Consider the following 14,392-nt stretch of genomic DNA (forward strand, 5'->3'; position numbering starts at 1 on the left):
GACTCAGGACAGACGAAATACGTCTTCACAGAGAGCAATCTTCAACCATGGAACCCCTTGCCACAAGAGGCAGGGAGGGCCACCAATGTGGATGAGACAAATTCATGGAGAAGATGACTAACCATTGATGGCTACTAGCAGCAGAGACATCACCTTGCCAACAAAGGTCCGTATAGTTAAAACCATGGTTTTCCCAGTAGTGATGTATGGAAGTGAGAGCTGTAAAGAAGGCTGATCACCGAAGAATTGATGCTTTTGAATTCTGGTGCTGGAGGAGACTCTTGAGAGTCCCATGGACTGCAAGAAGATCAAACCTCTCCCTTCTGAAGGAAATCAGCCCTGAGTGCTCACTGGAAGGACAGATCCTGAAGCTGAGGCTCCAAGACTTTGGCCACCTCATGAGAAGAGAAGACTCCCTGGAAAAGACCCTGATGTTGGGAAAGCTGAAGGGCACAAGGAGAAGGGGACGACAGAGGACGAGATGGCTGGACAGTGTTCTCGAAGCTAGAAACATGAGTCTGGCTAAACTGTGGGAGGCAGTGGAAGACAGGAGTGCCTGGCGTGCTCTGGTCCATGGGGTCACGAAGAGTCGGACACGACTAACGACTAAACAACAGCAGCAATGGCTCTGCTCTGCCACCACAGTCAGAGGCAGCAATGAATGCAAGTTGCTGGAAACCACAGGATGGGAGAGCGTTGCTCTCGTGTTCGAATCCTCCTTGCCTGTTACCCACAGGCCTCTGGCTGGCCACTGTGAGAGCAGGTTCATCTTATGTTTTTATGAACAGATGACACGATGGTCTCCTTACATCCCTAAGTACAGGGATGTGAGGACAGCATCACAGCAACGCCCAACTATCAAATTAATACAATTTCTGCAGACTTCTACAGCTTATTCCCCTTTATGGGCTGTTTCTTTGTATTCATCGGGACAGTCTGTTGAGTTGCACTGGAATGAAACTTGACTTGAGCAGACTAATCCAGTTAGCAAGTTTGTCAAGAAAAGGAACTCAGAGTTCCTTCTGGGGTATGTATTAAAAGGACAAAAAACAAACAAAACACTCACTTCTGACCCTCTATTTCTGTCTTTCCTCATGCTGGCCTCACTTATTTGGGTCACTTTCCTGTAAAGCAATCCAAGCTGTCATTACACATTTTATCCCTCTTATAATCTACAGTTGGCTTAATTGCACACCGTGTTCCCCATTCTAAAACACGGCACAAGGCTCTCACTTCTGAATCATTGTGCTCTGCATGTGACAACGGTGTGTAGATCCAGACACGGCTTTCTTTTCGGTGTACATCTGATGGCAATCTGCTTGCAAGAGCAAATCAGCTATTTGTTGGAAGTCAAGGATCATGCAACTTAAGGGTTAATCATCTTGATTTGAAAGCCAACTAGCTGAGAGGGAGCTGTGTGGGGGTGTTGGTTAGCATCCAAACAAAGTGACATGATCCTCACTGAAGAAGCACATGTTCTGATTGGCTCTGTAGTTCCAAGGGAATTTTCCTCTGTATGTTTGGTTGAATGTCTCCTTGCAAAACAGGGAGGTGAGTCGCCGGGGGATCAGGACCAGCTGTTACCCCGACAGAGATAAAAGGCTGTCGGACCCCGCCCCAGGTTGCGGGAGCAACATTGCTGCATGCTAGATCCTGCCTGAGATCCTGCCCCTGTCCTTGCCTGGTTTCCTGCCTCGTATCCTGCCTTGGCCCTGTTGGACTGACTCCTAGCAGAACCTTCAGATTCTGAACCAGTCCTGGACCACATTGCATGGGTTACCCCCGGGCCCAGCACACTTGGCATAATGTTTACTTCCTGTAACAGATTTCCTTTCCTCACCAGGAGAGAACCCCACATCTGGTTTGCCAGTGTGAGGACAGGAGGCTGGGCTTGATGGACAACTGGCCTGGTCCTTCTTATGCTCTTACACCAAGCAAACGTTCTGGAAAATATTTGCGACAAACAAGAAGCAGTTCACACTCAGTCCTGATTAATTCAAGCCAGCTGCCTCTACTTGCTCCATTTTTTGCTCCATTTAACCAACATTAGACATGCCCCTTTCCACAAGAAAATGAGAAGCCAAGTTGCAGTTGGTGGGCATGTTGTTTTGGGTAATGTGTTCCTCCCAGCCTCAACCCGTGACCACCCCTCCCCCTCCCCCAGCCTCTGCTTGTGTTTCCTGTACTCAAATTTGTTCATTTTCATAAACAAAACTTTTGCCCGGCAAAATTGGAGGATTAACAATATGACACTAAGGGAAAGTCTCCAGGAGCTGTGGGTATTCACACTGACATGTTCTCTCCAGATACTACCCTCTGCCCGACAAACTACTCCTAATGTGCCACGCAGATGATGTAGGTGACGCCACACATTTGAAGGATTGAAATATTTCTCTCCGTCATTCCAAACACCTTTTGAGGAGTCCACCCCCAACCTATTGCTAAGCCCTCAGCTTTCCACAATCCGCAACAGAACATGTCTGCACATCAATGCACAAAGGAGGTGGCTGCAAGGGAGTTTATTCCCCCCCCCAAAAAAATAATATTTATTATTTTCAGTAGATAAACATAGTAAGAAAAGATTAACAATAATAAAAACCAACAAAAAATAGGAGAAAAAGAGAAAAAAGAAAAAAGATACATACAACATATTACCACTTAATTAATTAAAATTAACTACCATCCATCTTCATAAACATAGTGTTTGACTTCCTCAAATCTCTTCCATCCAAATTTCTTAGTAATGATATGTAGCAGTTTCCAATATCAGAGTTTCAAAAGACCATATCACAGTCCTAATCATATTACATAGCTTTCCTTATCGTACATTTTCTTATTTATAAATTTAATTCCATTTGCAAGGGAGTTTATGTGGTGTTAAGAGGCAACATCTGAGGCTGAATCCAGATGTCTGCTTCCTGCAATCCAGCCTATTAAATCACCATGGTGAATGATAGAGAATGGAAAACTACTGGCACTGCTGGCATCTTTGTGTGACTGCCTCTTGTGGTGGGAGGCTGAATTGCAGGAGTTAACATTTTTAGAGAAAATGAGCTCGCTCTGCCCATTCAGGTTGACCAATGGTGCTTTCTAGACAGGGAGGGGCTTCCTTCTCCAGCTGAACCTTGCTCTGGCACAAAGCTTTTCCTTTATTCTGCTTTCTCCCCTGGCTCTGCTTTACCTTTGGTCCTGCCTTATCCGTTTTATCCACTGATCTGTCCCCTGGTTCATCAGCTCCTGCGAGGGCTACCCATAGCTCAGACTGACTCTCCTCTTCTCTCTTGGGATATTCCAGGCCATCCAGGGAAAGGCATATGTTCAGGACAGACAGCTATTATGGACCGATGGTACTCCCTGCCTCAGGCTCTTCTTATGTCCTTAAGCTGGGGAATTAACCGTCAGAAGAATCGTGTCTAACAAAGTTGCTGTGTCCAGAAGTGTGTTGCAGAAGGAGGGGAAGAGGGTAAACTTGGTGCTGGGGTTTATTATGGGGCTTGGTTCGACCTGCCCTTCATGGATCGGGCCTAGTCCTTTGAAAGCCATCTGCATATGTCTTGGCATTGTCAGGAACATGGCTCATCTGAGTGTAGGAGAAGATTCAGACTCAGAAATTGAGCTAAGTGAGAGAGAGACAGATAAAAACTGGCCGACACAGCCAAGAAGGGGTAATTTGCTCCCCCCTTCCAGAAGATGACACTGTTAGCTCTCAAGGAGCGGGAGAGTTAGGAGGCAGCCAGAGCATTGCTAGGCAACCAGCAGATAAGCAGAGGACTGAGTGTGTGTCAAGTGGAAGTAGGGAGGGGGAAGGCCAGCTTCTCAGTCCCCGTTTTAGGAGACTGGATAAGGTCAGAGGACAACAGAAGGGCAGGAGGGGAAGGGCGGGAATTTGGCATCCTTCCTGCTGTGAAAGGGGCAAGACTGACCAACTCTCGCCAATGCGAGCAGGCGAGAAGCCGTTCTCTGGATGTGTTGTTTTAAATAAATGCACATAAAACTGCCGGAGAGTCATTACTTCTTATCGGGGCTTGCCTGCCTGCCTGAGATCATTACAGGCATCTTGTGATGCAGGAAAACTGGTCCTTCACACCCAGAGACTCCTAGTTCAAGGCCTGGTCAATCCGCAGTAGGAATCTCTTTCTGCTACGTTCTTGCTTCAGGGGCCTCAACAGCATGTATTCTGAAGTCCCCATTTCCCTGTCTCCCACAAGCCCTTCCAAAAACAGGGGGCACCTGGGATGTATCAAATTAACCAAACATTTGATTCACAACAACCTCTCCTAAAAATAGGCCAGTTTTGGGAAACTCATCTCCCTGGTGGCTTGAGAAAGAGGAAGGGACATCTGACTTTCATCTGCGTCCTAAGCTTGAGGCGTCTTTCCGCTTTTCTCAGTGACAACTCGCGGGTGCCCCTCTTTGCTGCTGCATCTTCTTTGCCCTCAGCCAGATCAGACCCAGATGCTTAGATGTCACGTTTCAAGGCAAACCTCACTTTCTGAAACAAAATGGGAACTGAAACATAGCCCTTCTGCAAAATTTGCCCTCCAGCATCCTGATCTCTCAGTGGCCGATCAGATGCCTTAAGGAAATGCCGCAGGCAGGATCCGGGCACAAGAGCTCTCTCGCTTCTTGTGGTTTCCAGCAACTGGTATTCAGAAGCGTTTAGTTATCGTGGGTGGGAGCTATCGACAACCTTCTCCTCCCTGAATTTGTCTAATCCTCTTTTAAACCTATCACTGCCTCCTGTGGCAGGGAGTTCCATAGTTTACCCAGTGTTTTTTTCTAAAAAACAAATATTTGGGGTATTCTCATTTTGACTTAAGACAATCACCATTTTATAGTTCAAATCGGGGGAAAGCAAATGGACAGAAGTACAAAGTTTCACAAAATGTTTAGGGGGTATGTGTACCCCTGCGTACCCCGAGCAAAAAGCACTGATGACAGGAATTGGACCTTGTGGCGTTTGCCCTCCTAGGTGTGCAACATCATACTGGGTTCATAAGGAAAGGGTTTAGGTGTTGTTGTTTAGTCGTTTAGTCGTGTCTGCCTCTTCGTGACCCCATGGACCAGAGCACGCCAGGCACTCCTGTCTTCCACTGCCTCCCGCAGTTTGGTCAAACTCATGCTGGTCGCTTTGAGAACACTGTCCCACCATCTCGTCCTCTGTCGTCCTCTTCTCTTCTCATGAGGTGGCCAAAGTATTGGAGCCTCTGCTTCACGATCTGGCCTTCCAGTGAGCACTCAGGGCTGATTTCCTTCAGAATGGAGAGGTTTGAACTTGCAGTCCCCTAAAAGACCCTGATGTTGGGAAAGATGGAGGGCACAAGGAGAAGAGGATGACAGAGGACTAGATGGTTGGACAGTGTTCTCGAAGCTACCAGCATGAGTTTGACCAAACTGCGGGAGGCAGTGGAAGACAGGAGTGCCTGGTGTGCTCTGGTCCAGGGGGTCACAAAGAGTCGGACACGACTAAACAACAACAACAACGGGTTGGTGGCAGCAGGGAAGTGAGCACAGTGGTGGCACAGGGATCAATAGACCATTAAACATCCGGGGACCCTGTGTGATCACCACAGACCTGTATAGGAATACAGTGCGTTAGCCAACTGCACCACTGGAGCTGTTATTTGTGCTGCATACTTTATCCTGGAATTGTTGCGGCTGGGCTTCCATATTCCTCGACTCCAGGCCAGCAACTGGGAGCAGTCCATCAAGCGGGTGATTTGCTCAGTTAGCCACCCCTTTAAACAATGCAGTTGAAACTATAGTGGATTGATCACAGCAATTATCTGATTAAGGCTGGCTCTCCCCTGAAGCTCTTTCAGCTAAAGACTTGGAATAGGAAGTGCTTTAGAGGAAATGACATGTTTATTCTTACCCTGCCCCGAGCCATGCGGAATGGTGTTGGTGGATCCCAAGGGAGAGATGCACACAGACCTTTCCCAGCTGCCGGCCAGTTGGAGAAGGGGGAAGAGGAGAAGCAGGAAAGGGCCCGGGGGACGGTGCTTTTTGCCTTCTTTTCATCCAATATATCAGGGCCTTGGGGGCAAAGATTGCATGTGTTTCACAACAAATGCACAGTTGCTGTAGGGAATCCCGTGTGGAGTGCTCCTGTTCAGGGTGCTGGCCAGCCATGCCCATTTCCCGAATACTCCATTCCATGCCTTGCCCCAAATAGACACTCGATATTCCGTGCTCACTGAGCATGCTCAGTCTTCCTTGGGAAGTTTTTGTAAGTTCCTCCCGTCAATTATTATTATTATTATTATTATTTATTTATTTATTCCCCAGCCACTCTGGGTGGCTTCCAACAGAATATTAAAATACAATAACCTATTAAACATTAAAAGCTTCCCTAAACAGGGCTGCCTTCAGATGTCTTCTAAAAGTCTGGTAGTTGTTGTTCTCCTTGACATCTGGTGGGAGGGCGTTCCACACGGCGGGCGCCACCACCGAGAAGGCCCTCTGCCTGGTTCCCTGTAACTTGGCTCCTCGCAGGGAGGGAACCGCCAGAAGGCCCTCGGCACTGGACCTCAGTGTCCGGGCAGAACGATGGGGGTGGAGATGCTCCTTCAGGTATACAGGACCGAGGCCGTATATGATGATTCACACTGAGACGACAAGTTCACTGTTAGTATCTCAGATCTCCTTTTTAGAGAGGAGAATTTGGGGAGAGGAAATGTCTTTCCTCCCTGCAGATTCTCTGCCAATTCATCTTTGAAAGAGACCCTATTTTCTCAAAGAAGCTATCCAGCTCCAGCATTGAAACCTGTATGTTGGATGGAAGCAGGATTTTTGCATGAGAAAATGGGAGTCTAGAAAACGAGAGGGATTTCAGGGACACCATAAACATCCAGCGCTTTTCTTAGCCAACATTTCTCAGAGAGATTAATTTTTCCAAAAGCAGATTCCACCCCCAGTCTCTCATGGAGGCAGCGTTCCAGGTTTGCCGACAACATGTCGTGACCTCTAGATAGCTCAGGATTTTGCCTGACCACAAAAAGCATCCCTGAGCATCATCTTGGTCAAATTGCCCTCAGTTATATTTCTCAAGAACTGCTCCAGATTTAGCACCATTGTGGAGCCAAGAGAATCCAAGGTGCCTCTCTAGAGACAAACGCCGCAATTATTTCATCCGAATAAGTTTCTCAGTTATTTCTTCCGAAGGAGGAAATGGGGAGGGGAAGAGAAAAGGGACCTTTTTATCAAATGGGATGGAGGAAGGCAAGAGAGAGGGGGAGGAAAGGTCTTGAGGAGTTTGCCCTTAACATTTTGACTCCTTCCCCCTTAGCTGGAGAGCTACATCCAGATGAATATGAAGTCGGAAATGGTGCAGATCCAGCAGAACGTGGTGCAGAACCAGACGGCCACGATGCTGGAGATTGGGACGAACCTCTTGAACCAAACAGCCGAGCAGACCAGGAAACTGACCGACGTGGAGGCTCAGGTGGGTTGGTGGAGGTTTTCTAATGGGGAAAGAGGGTTGAAGAAGAGAAGAAATATGGAATTGTTATGAGCTTTCAGAGGTCAGCCTGGATGATACCCTGGTGTCCCTTCCAAATCTGCAATCCTGTAGTTGTGAGGGTAGAGTGCATTATTCGTTAGTAAAATATATTTATAGACCACTATACTTCATTCCAGCTTCAGGTTTTCTTCTGTGCCTTGCGCAGGTACTCAACCAGACCTCCCGCATTGAGATCCAGCTCCTGGAGAATTCTCTGTCCACCAATAAGCTGGAGAAGCAGCTGCTGATGCAAACGAACGAGATCCACAAGCTGCAGAACCGAAACAGGTAGGTGTAGGAACACCTATGCAGGTGTAGGAACACCTGGATTCCTGCAGAGCTGCCTCTTTCCAAGGCACAGAATATATTCAGGGGCTCAGGGCTGCTGCTGGAGGTGGGTCTCTTTATGTCAAGGGTCAGCAAACTTTTTCTTTATATATATTAGTTTTTTAACATGCCATTTTCAACTATAATTAAACATACTTTCACATCTTATTCACTTTTTTTACTTCTATTAGTTCTGTCTGAAAATTTTCCATTCTAATCTCTTAGTATGCATTTCTTACTTTCCTTTTTACATTTAAAACTCATAACCAATATCTCTATCTTTTCCTACTTTGTAACACTTCATATATTTCTCCTTACAAAACTTCTTGTAGTCCTACTAGCATAATTTGCTGGTTACAATTGCTCTTCAAATAGTTCATATGCTTCTTCCAATCTTCTGTAAATCTCTGGTCCCGCAGGTTTTGAATCCTTCCTGTCATTTTGTCCAGTTCTGCATAATCCATTAATTTCCTCTGCCATTCTTCTTTCATCGGACGGGTCAGCAGACTTCTTCAGCAGGGGATCGGTCCACTGTCCCTCAGACCTTGGGGGGGGGCAGACTATTTTTTTTGAGGGGGGGGAGAACAAATTCCTATGCCCCACAAATAACCCAGAGATGCATTTTAAATAAAAGCACACATTCTACTCATGTAAAAACATGCTGATTCTTGGACCATCCACAGGCCAGACTGAGTAGGCGATTGGGCCGGATCCGGCCCCCATGCCTTAGTTTGCCTACCCATGATTTATGTGCATCAATCACCTACCGTATTTACAGTTGACCAGGCTATAGCCTAGAGAAAAACACCTAACTCTTGCTCCCGTTGCTTTCAAAGCTATTTCCTTTGGCCACATTGTTATCTGGTCACGTTGTCATTCCTGCATTGCAGGGGGGGTTGGACTAGATGACCTCAGGGTCCTTTGCTATGATTCTATGATTCTCTGTTTATTTGTAGTCCTGCTTCTGAGTTGTCATGAGTCACAATATAGCCAAGTATTGGTAACAACTACTGGTTTTCTTATAAATTAGTTACCATGCAACTGTGGTAGGTGCTTGCTAAGTAGCTATATATAAATATTTTCGGCTATATATTTATTTCACCTTAACGTTTTTGTTAGTAAGGATGCATAAATATATTTTCATTCTTTGCTGTGTGTTCTTTTAAACTACAATATTCTCTCTCTCTCTCTCTCTCTGTGTGTGTGTGTGTGTGTGCGCGCATCAATGTCACACGCCTGTGCCTATAAGTGAGTTTATCTGGGAACCTATAGCTGTAAACTGGATTTTGAATAAATGTACAATTCATTGTTACTGTTACTGCTATTATCTTCCTTTGTGGGTTGAACCACTATTTTGAATAATACTTTTTATAGGCTAAGGTAGAGGGGGCACTGGGGATGAGTTTATGGAACCAAGTGAGCAACGCCCAAAAAAGTTTGGGAATCACTGTATTTATGGGACTGCCTCTCCTGGTCTGCCCCACAGAGGACCTTAAGGTCCATGAATAATCATAGTTTAGAGGTCCTGGGCCCTAAGGAAGTCAGACTATCCTCCACCAGGGCCAGGGCCTTCTCAGTGATGGCTCCAACCTGGTGGAATGCTCTGTCCCAGGAGACTAGGGCCCTGTAGGATTTAACTTCTCCTCAGGGCCTGTAAGACAGAGCTATTCTGCCTGGCTTTCCATTTGAACTTAGCCTGATCTTTTATTCCCCTTCCCTCCCTCCCCCTCCCCTTTTTATGAAGATCCCCGCTTTGGGATCCCACAGCTGGTAATTCTCCCCTGGTCTCCTCGCTGGCCCAAATAGGACTAATTGAGCCAACTAGCCTTGGTGATCATCTAATGTTTATTGGATGGATTTCCCTCCTAAACTGATTTTTTAATTCTGAATTTATTGTTATTCACGTTTTATACTGTATTTTATGCTGTTTTTTGTTGCATCAATTGTTTTAAATTTGTTATTAGCTGCCCTGAGCCCGGTTTTCTGAACCAGGGAGGACGGGGTATAGATAAAAAATTATTATTATTTATTAAAGCAAATCATTCTCTCTTTCATTAGTTGCTACAAACACATTCTCTCGGGTAAAAGGAATCTCCAGTTTGCTAATCCTATGAGCCAAGAACCCAGCAGGGCTTGGGTTTTGATTCTCGGTTGATTCCCTGTCCAGAAATGTACTCAGGAGGCTTTGAAATAAATCTATCCCCAACTACAGTTGGCTCACTTCCTTATCTCAGTCTGGCTCTCCTGGACTGCAGATCTCAGCTTCTCAAGGACTGAGTTTCTCTTCCCAGCCATCACTGCCCATGGCTCTGTTGAGATGTGAGGACCTCTTGATTTCTTCCTAATTCCAGCAGTGTTGTCCAAAGGAGCACCTCGTTCCATTAGGTCACTAATGGATTTGTTGGCCGAGAACCAATATACGTTCCTGTGGATTTAGCTGCTTGATTCCCAGAAGATAAGGATAAAGCGAGTTCCATTGACTGGGGATGGAGGGTGTGCAAGTTCTCAAAGTGGTGCAGGATCCAGCATTCGTCCTGTAGAAATAATGGGCATGACTAAGGTCAGTCCATTAATTTCAGTGGGTCTCCCTGTCGCTGGTGGTGCTGTGGGTTAAACCACAGAGCCTAGGACTTGCTGATCAGAAGGTCGGCGGTTCGAATCCCCGCGACGGGGTGAGCTCCCGTTGCTCGGTTCCTGCTCCTGCCCAACTAGCAGTTTGAAAGCACCTCAAAGTGCAAGTAGATAAATAGGTACCACTCCGTCGGGAAGGTAAACGGCGTTTCCGTGCACTGCTCTGGTTTGCCAGAAGTGGCTTAGTCATGCTGGCCACATGACCCGGAAGCTGTACGCTGGCTCTCTCAGCCAATAAAGCGAGATGAGCACCGCAACGCCAGAGTCAGCCACAACTGGACCTAATGGTCAGGGGTCCCTTTACCTTTTACCCTGAGTAGAGTGTAGTTAAGTAGAAGCCATAGTCTAAGGTTACCAGACGTCCCCGTTTCCCAGGGACAGTCCCCGGGTTTAGAAATCAGTCCCCTATCATTCCTAGTGTCCCTGGATTCATTGAAAAAAATCTGGTAACCTTACCATGTTCTGCCTGCCAGCCCACAACTGAAGTCCCTCCTGCCTATGTGGTCGCAACATTTAGTTGATGCATCAGATACATCCATGAGCTTTATCCAGGTGGTCCATGACATGTCTCTGGATTCGTAGTTGAAGATGGGAAACAGGACATCCATCGCTTTAAATATTCCTCTTGCTTTTTTAATTCTATTTTTTAATCGCTTCTTCCGTTGTATTTTATTGCGTTACGATATGAATTTCTATGGAATTACAATTGCTACAGCAGGTGGAAAAATCACTAAGTGATCCATTTGAGACCCCCAGGAATTTTCAAGAGGTTATGGGCAAAAAAAGGGGGGTTGGTGGGGAGCTGCTGAGCTAGATGAATCAGTTTAAAACGTTTTGGTCCCTTGCGGGAGAGGAAAATAAAAACCTTCTATGAAATAAGTAGAAAAACAATTGGGCACCACCTTCAGATCCTTGGAGGATAAGATTCGCTCGCAGTTAGCAGCACCCTGCCACTCAACTCTCATAAGACCAGTACAAAAGAGGATTTAGAAATCAAAATTGTTTATTTTATTTTTTTCAAACAAATTATTCATTTTATAACACAAATAAAGAACACAAATACAAACAAACAATACAAACAAATTCTTGTCTTATCCTCATACTAAACATTGTTAAGTGGGCTTCTCCAAGTCCCACCTATCTGATTTTCATTTTACTTCATCTTTAGCAGTTTACACATATCATAGTTTCTAACCATCTCCCCCCCCCACTTAAAATAACTTCACAATTTATCACTTTCAAATAATACTATTTTAAAGTACACTACCTTTTACTTCTGTCCCTACAGCCTATATCCACTTCCAAAGCTATTCAAAGATTTAAATATTAACATATTTTTTCAAATATTCCTTAAACTAGAAATCAAAATTAAAAGCTATATGGAGTCACTTTGGAGTGACTTTGGTTTCCCTGCTGCAGTTCCCCTCCATTCTTGCAAAGGATCCAAACTGTGCTGAGATCGGTGCTTGTTGAATCTCGGCCAGCTGGTTTCCCAAAGTTTTGGGGGATGATTTCTCTTGCAACCGCAGCACTTTTTGGATTGTTCCCAAGAGGCGTTTGCTGTGCCAAACTGTTACGAAAAGCCAATTTATGGCCATCTCGCCTGGCCAAAGAAAGGTGATGGGGGCAGCGGGGAGAGAAGCCAATCGTGCAGCACCAATATGGCGCAGAAGCGTCACGAGAGATGTTGTCTTTTTTTCTTTTAAAAAAATGAAATCCCTGATGGCTGCAAAAATAAACTGATGAAGTGTATGGTGATGACAGCGGCAGCAGAGGCAGTGACAGAGTCGTAGAAGTTGCTTGTTCCGGCCTTCGTTGCTCCAGAACACATGCACGCACTCTCTCCTTCGGGGACGGTCTCTAAAAATGGCAAGCATGAGAAGATACAAAGAGCCCTGCTAGATGCTGGATGAAGCCAAAGGCCCATCTAGTCCAGGATTCTGTTCTCACAGGGGCCACTGAGATCCCTGTAGGATATCTGCAAGCAGGGCTTGAGCACAAGAGCCCTCTATCCTCCTGCAGTTTCCACCAACTGAGATCTAGAAACATTTATTCCTTCAACTGTGGAGGCAGAACAAAGTCGGCGTGGCAAGTAGCCAACGATAGCCATCTCCTCCTCCATGCATTTGCTTGGCGAGTCCCCTCCCCCCCCATGGAAATAATGACACATGATGCAATTATTAAGGTTAATGGGCTATAAAAGGCCACAACTTTATTGGTTACAGGTGATGAGCGGTATTGGCTTAGGCATTAGTCCTAACCGACTATATCCGGCTTCAGCCCGTCCGCTTGAAGTCTGGGAACGGTTAACCACCGGTAGGGGGAGTCCTGCTGATGACATCAACTAGGAACTCCCCTGGGCCCTCACCTCCCTAGGCTTCGGACAGGGCCACGCCCCCCGGAATCCTTTACTAGACTACCCTTCTATATGTGGGGCAGGTGATGGCACTACCTCCCCTCTTCCAACTACAGAACAATACCAGTGCCTCACTACCAATACCAAGAAGGTTGTGACGATTTGCAATGAGGTAGGCGAAAACTAAGTGGCTAGTGCCAATTTGCCAAGTGGAAAAATTCCTACCAGGCTCCTCAATGGCGACCAACTGAGGTTGATAGCAAGGTCAAGGCATGAAAAGCAGGAACAGCTGGCAGGAGGCAAAGAGGGAGGTCCCCGGCTGCGTCCTGGTTTAAATAGGGCAGGCCACACCCCCAGAGCCAGCCAGTTGGCTGGCCAGGAGGTGACGTGGCTGGGAATCCCTCCCCAATCACGCATGGTGGGGCCGTGAATCCTGCAAACCCACCTCCTCTAAATGGCGCAAGTGTCTTTGCCTAATCCTTTTTTCTAAGCCATCCAAGTTGATGACAATCACTGCCCCCTGAGGGAGCGAGTTACAAGATAGGAGATTTGAACTAAACATCAATAATAACTTTCTGGCAGTTACAGATAGGTAGCCGTGTTGGTCTGCCATAGTCAAAACAAAAAAAATTCCTTCCAGTAGGACCTTAAAGACCAACTAAGTCAGTTCTTGGTATGAGCTTTCGTGTGCATGCACACTTCTTCAGATACACTGAAACAGAAGTTTCCAGACCCTTCTATATAGTGAGAAGGTGGGGAGGGGTATTACTCAGAAGGCTGGTGGGAATGGGTGATTGGCAGATAGCTGTGATGAGCCTGTTGACGACTCTTAACGACTGCAATAGGTCTTACAGGAAGAAGCAAGGGGTGAGAAGGTGAAAAATGGCTTTGTCATGTATAATGAGATAAGAATCCAAGGTCTTTGTTCAGGCCAGGTTTCTCCATGGTTTTAAGTTTGGTGATAAGTTGTAATTCAGCAGCTTCTCTTTCCAGTCTATTTCTGAAATTCCTTTGTAGTAAAACAGCTACTTTGAGATCTTGTATAGAATGTCCTGGGAGATTGAAGTGTTCTCCTACTGGTTTCTCTGTCTTGTGATTCCTGATGTCCGATTTATGTCCGTTTATTCTTTGGCGTAAGGTCTGGCCTGTTTGTCCAATATAGAGAGCTGAAGGACACTGTTGGCATTTGATGGCATACACAATGTTAGACGATAAGCAATTAAATAGTCCCGAGATGGTATGTGTGATGTTGTTGGGGCCAGTAATGGTGTTGTCCGGGTGTATGTGGCAGCAAAGTTGGCATCTGGGTTTATTGCAGGCTCTGGTGCCAGTGTCCGTGTTAGGTCTGGTTGTAGTATTATTGTGGGTTAGGAGTTGTTTAAGACTGGGTGGCTGTCTGTAGGCAATGAAAGGTCTTCCTCCCAGAGCTTGAGAAAGAGAACTGTCATTGTCCAGGAGAGGTTGTAGATGAGCTTTCGTGTGCATGCACAGCTTTCGTGTGCATGCACACTTCTTCAGATACGCACACGAAAGCTCATACCAAGAACTGACTTAGTTGGTCTTTAAGGTGCTACTGG

General features: G+C 46.1%; 1 protein-coding gene across 5 annotated transcripts in view; it reads left to right on the forward strand.

Annotated features, from left to right (window-relative positions):
• Positions 1-14,392, forward strand: part of ANGPT4 (angiopoietin 4) — a 313,202-nt gene that overhangs the window by 18,166 nt on the left and 280,644 nt on the right. For all 5 annotated transcript variants that reach the window (XR_014565652.1, XR_014565653.1, XR_014565654.1 and 2 more), the window contains exons 2-3: positions 7,289-7,444; positions 7,668-7,789. Coding sequence is in view for 1 of the 5 variants with exons in the window: in XM_083744465.1 (XP_083600591.1) it covers positions 7,289-7,444; positions 7,668-7,789 (278 nt within the window). In the remaining 4 variants the exon portion in view is untranslated. The remainder of the gene's footprint in view (positions 1-7,288; positions 7,445-7,667; positions 7,790-14,392) is intronic.

The sequence above is a fragment of the Podarcis gaigeae genome (assembly GCF_964106915.1).
Source record: "Podarcis gaigeae genome assembly, chromosome: 6".
NCBI classification, from domain to species: domain Eukaryota; kingdom Metazoa; phylum Chordata; class Lepidosauria; order Squamata; family Lacertidae; genus Podarcis; species Podarcis gaigeae.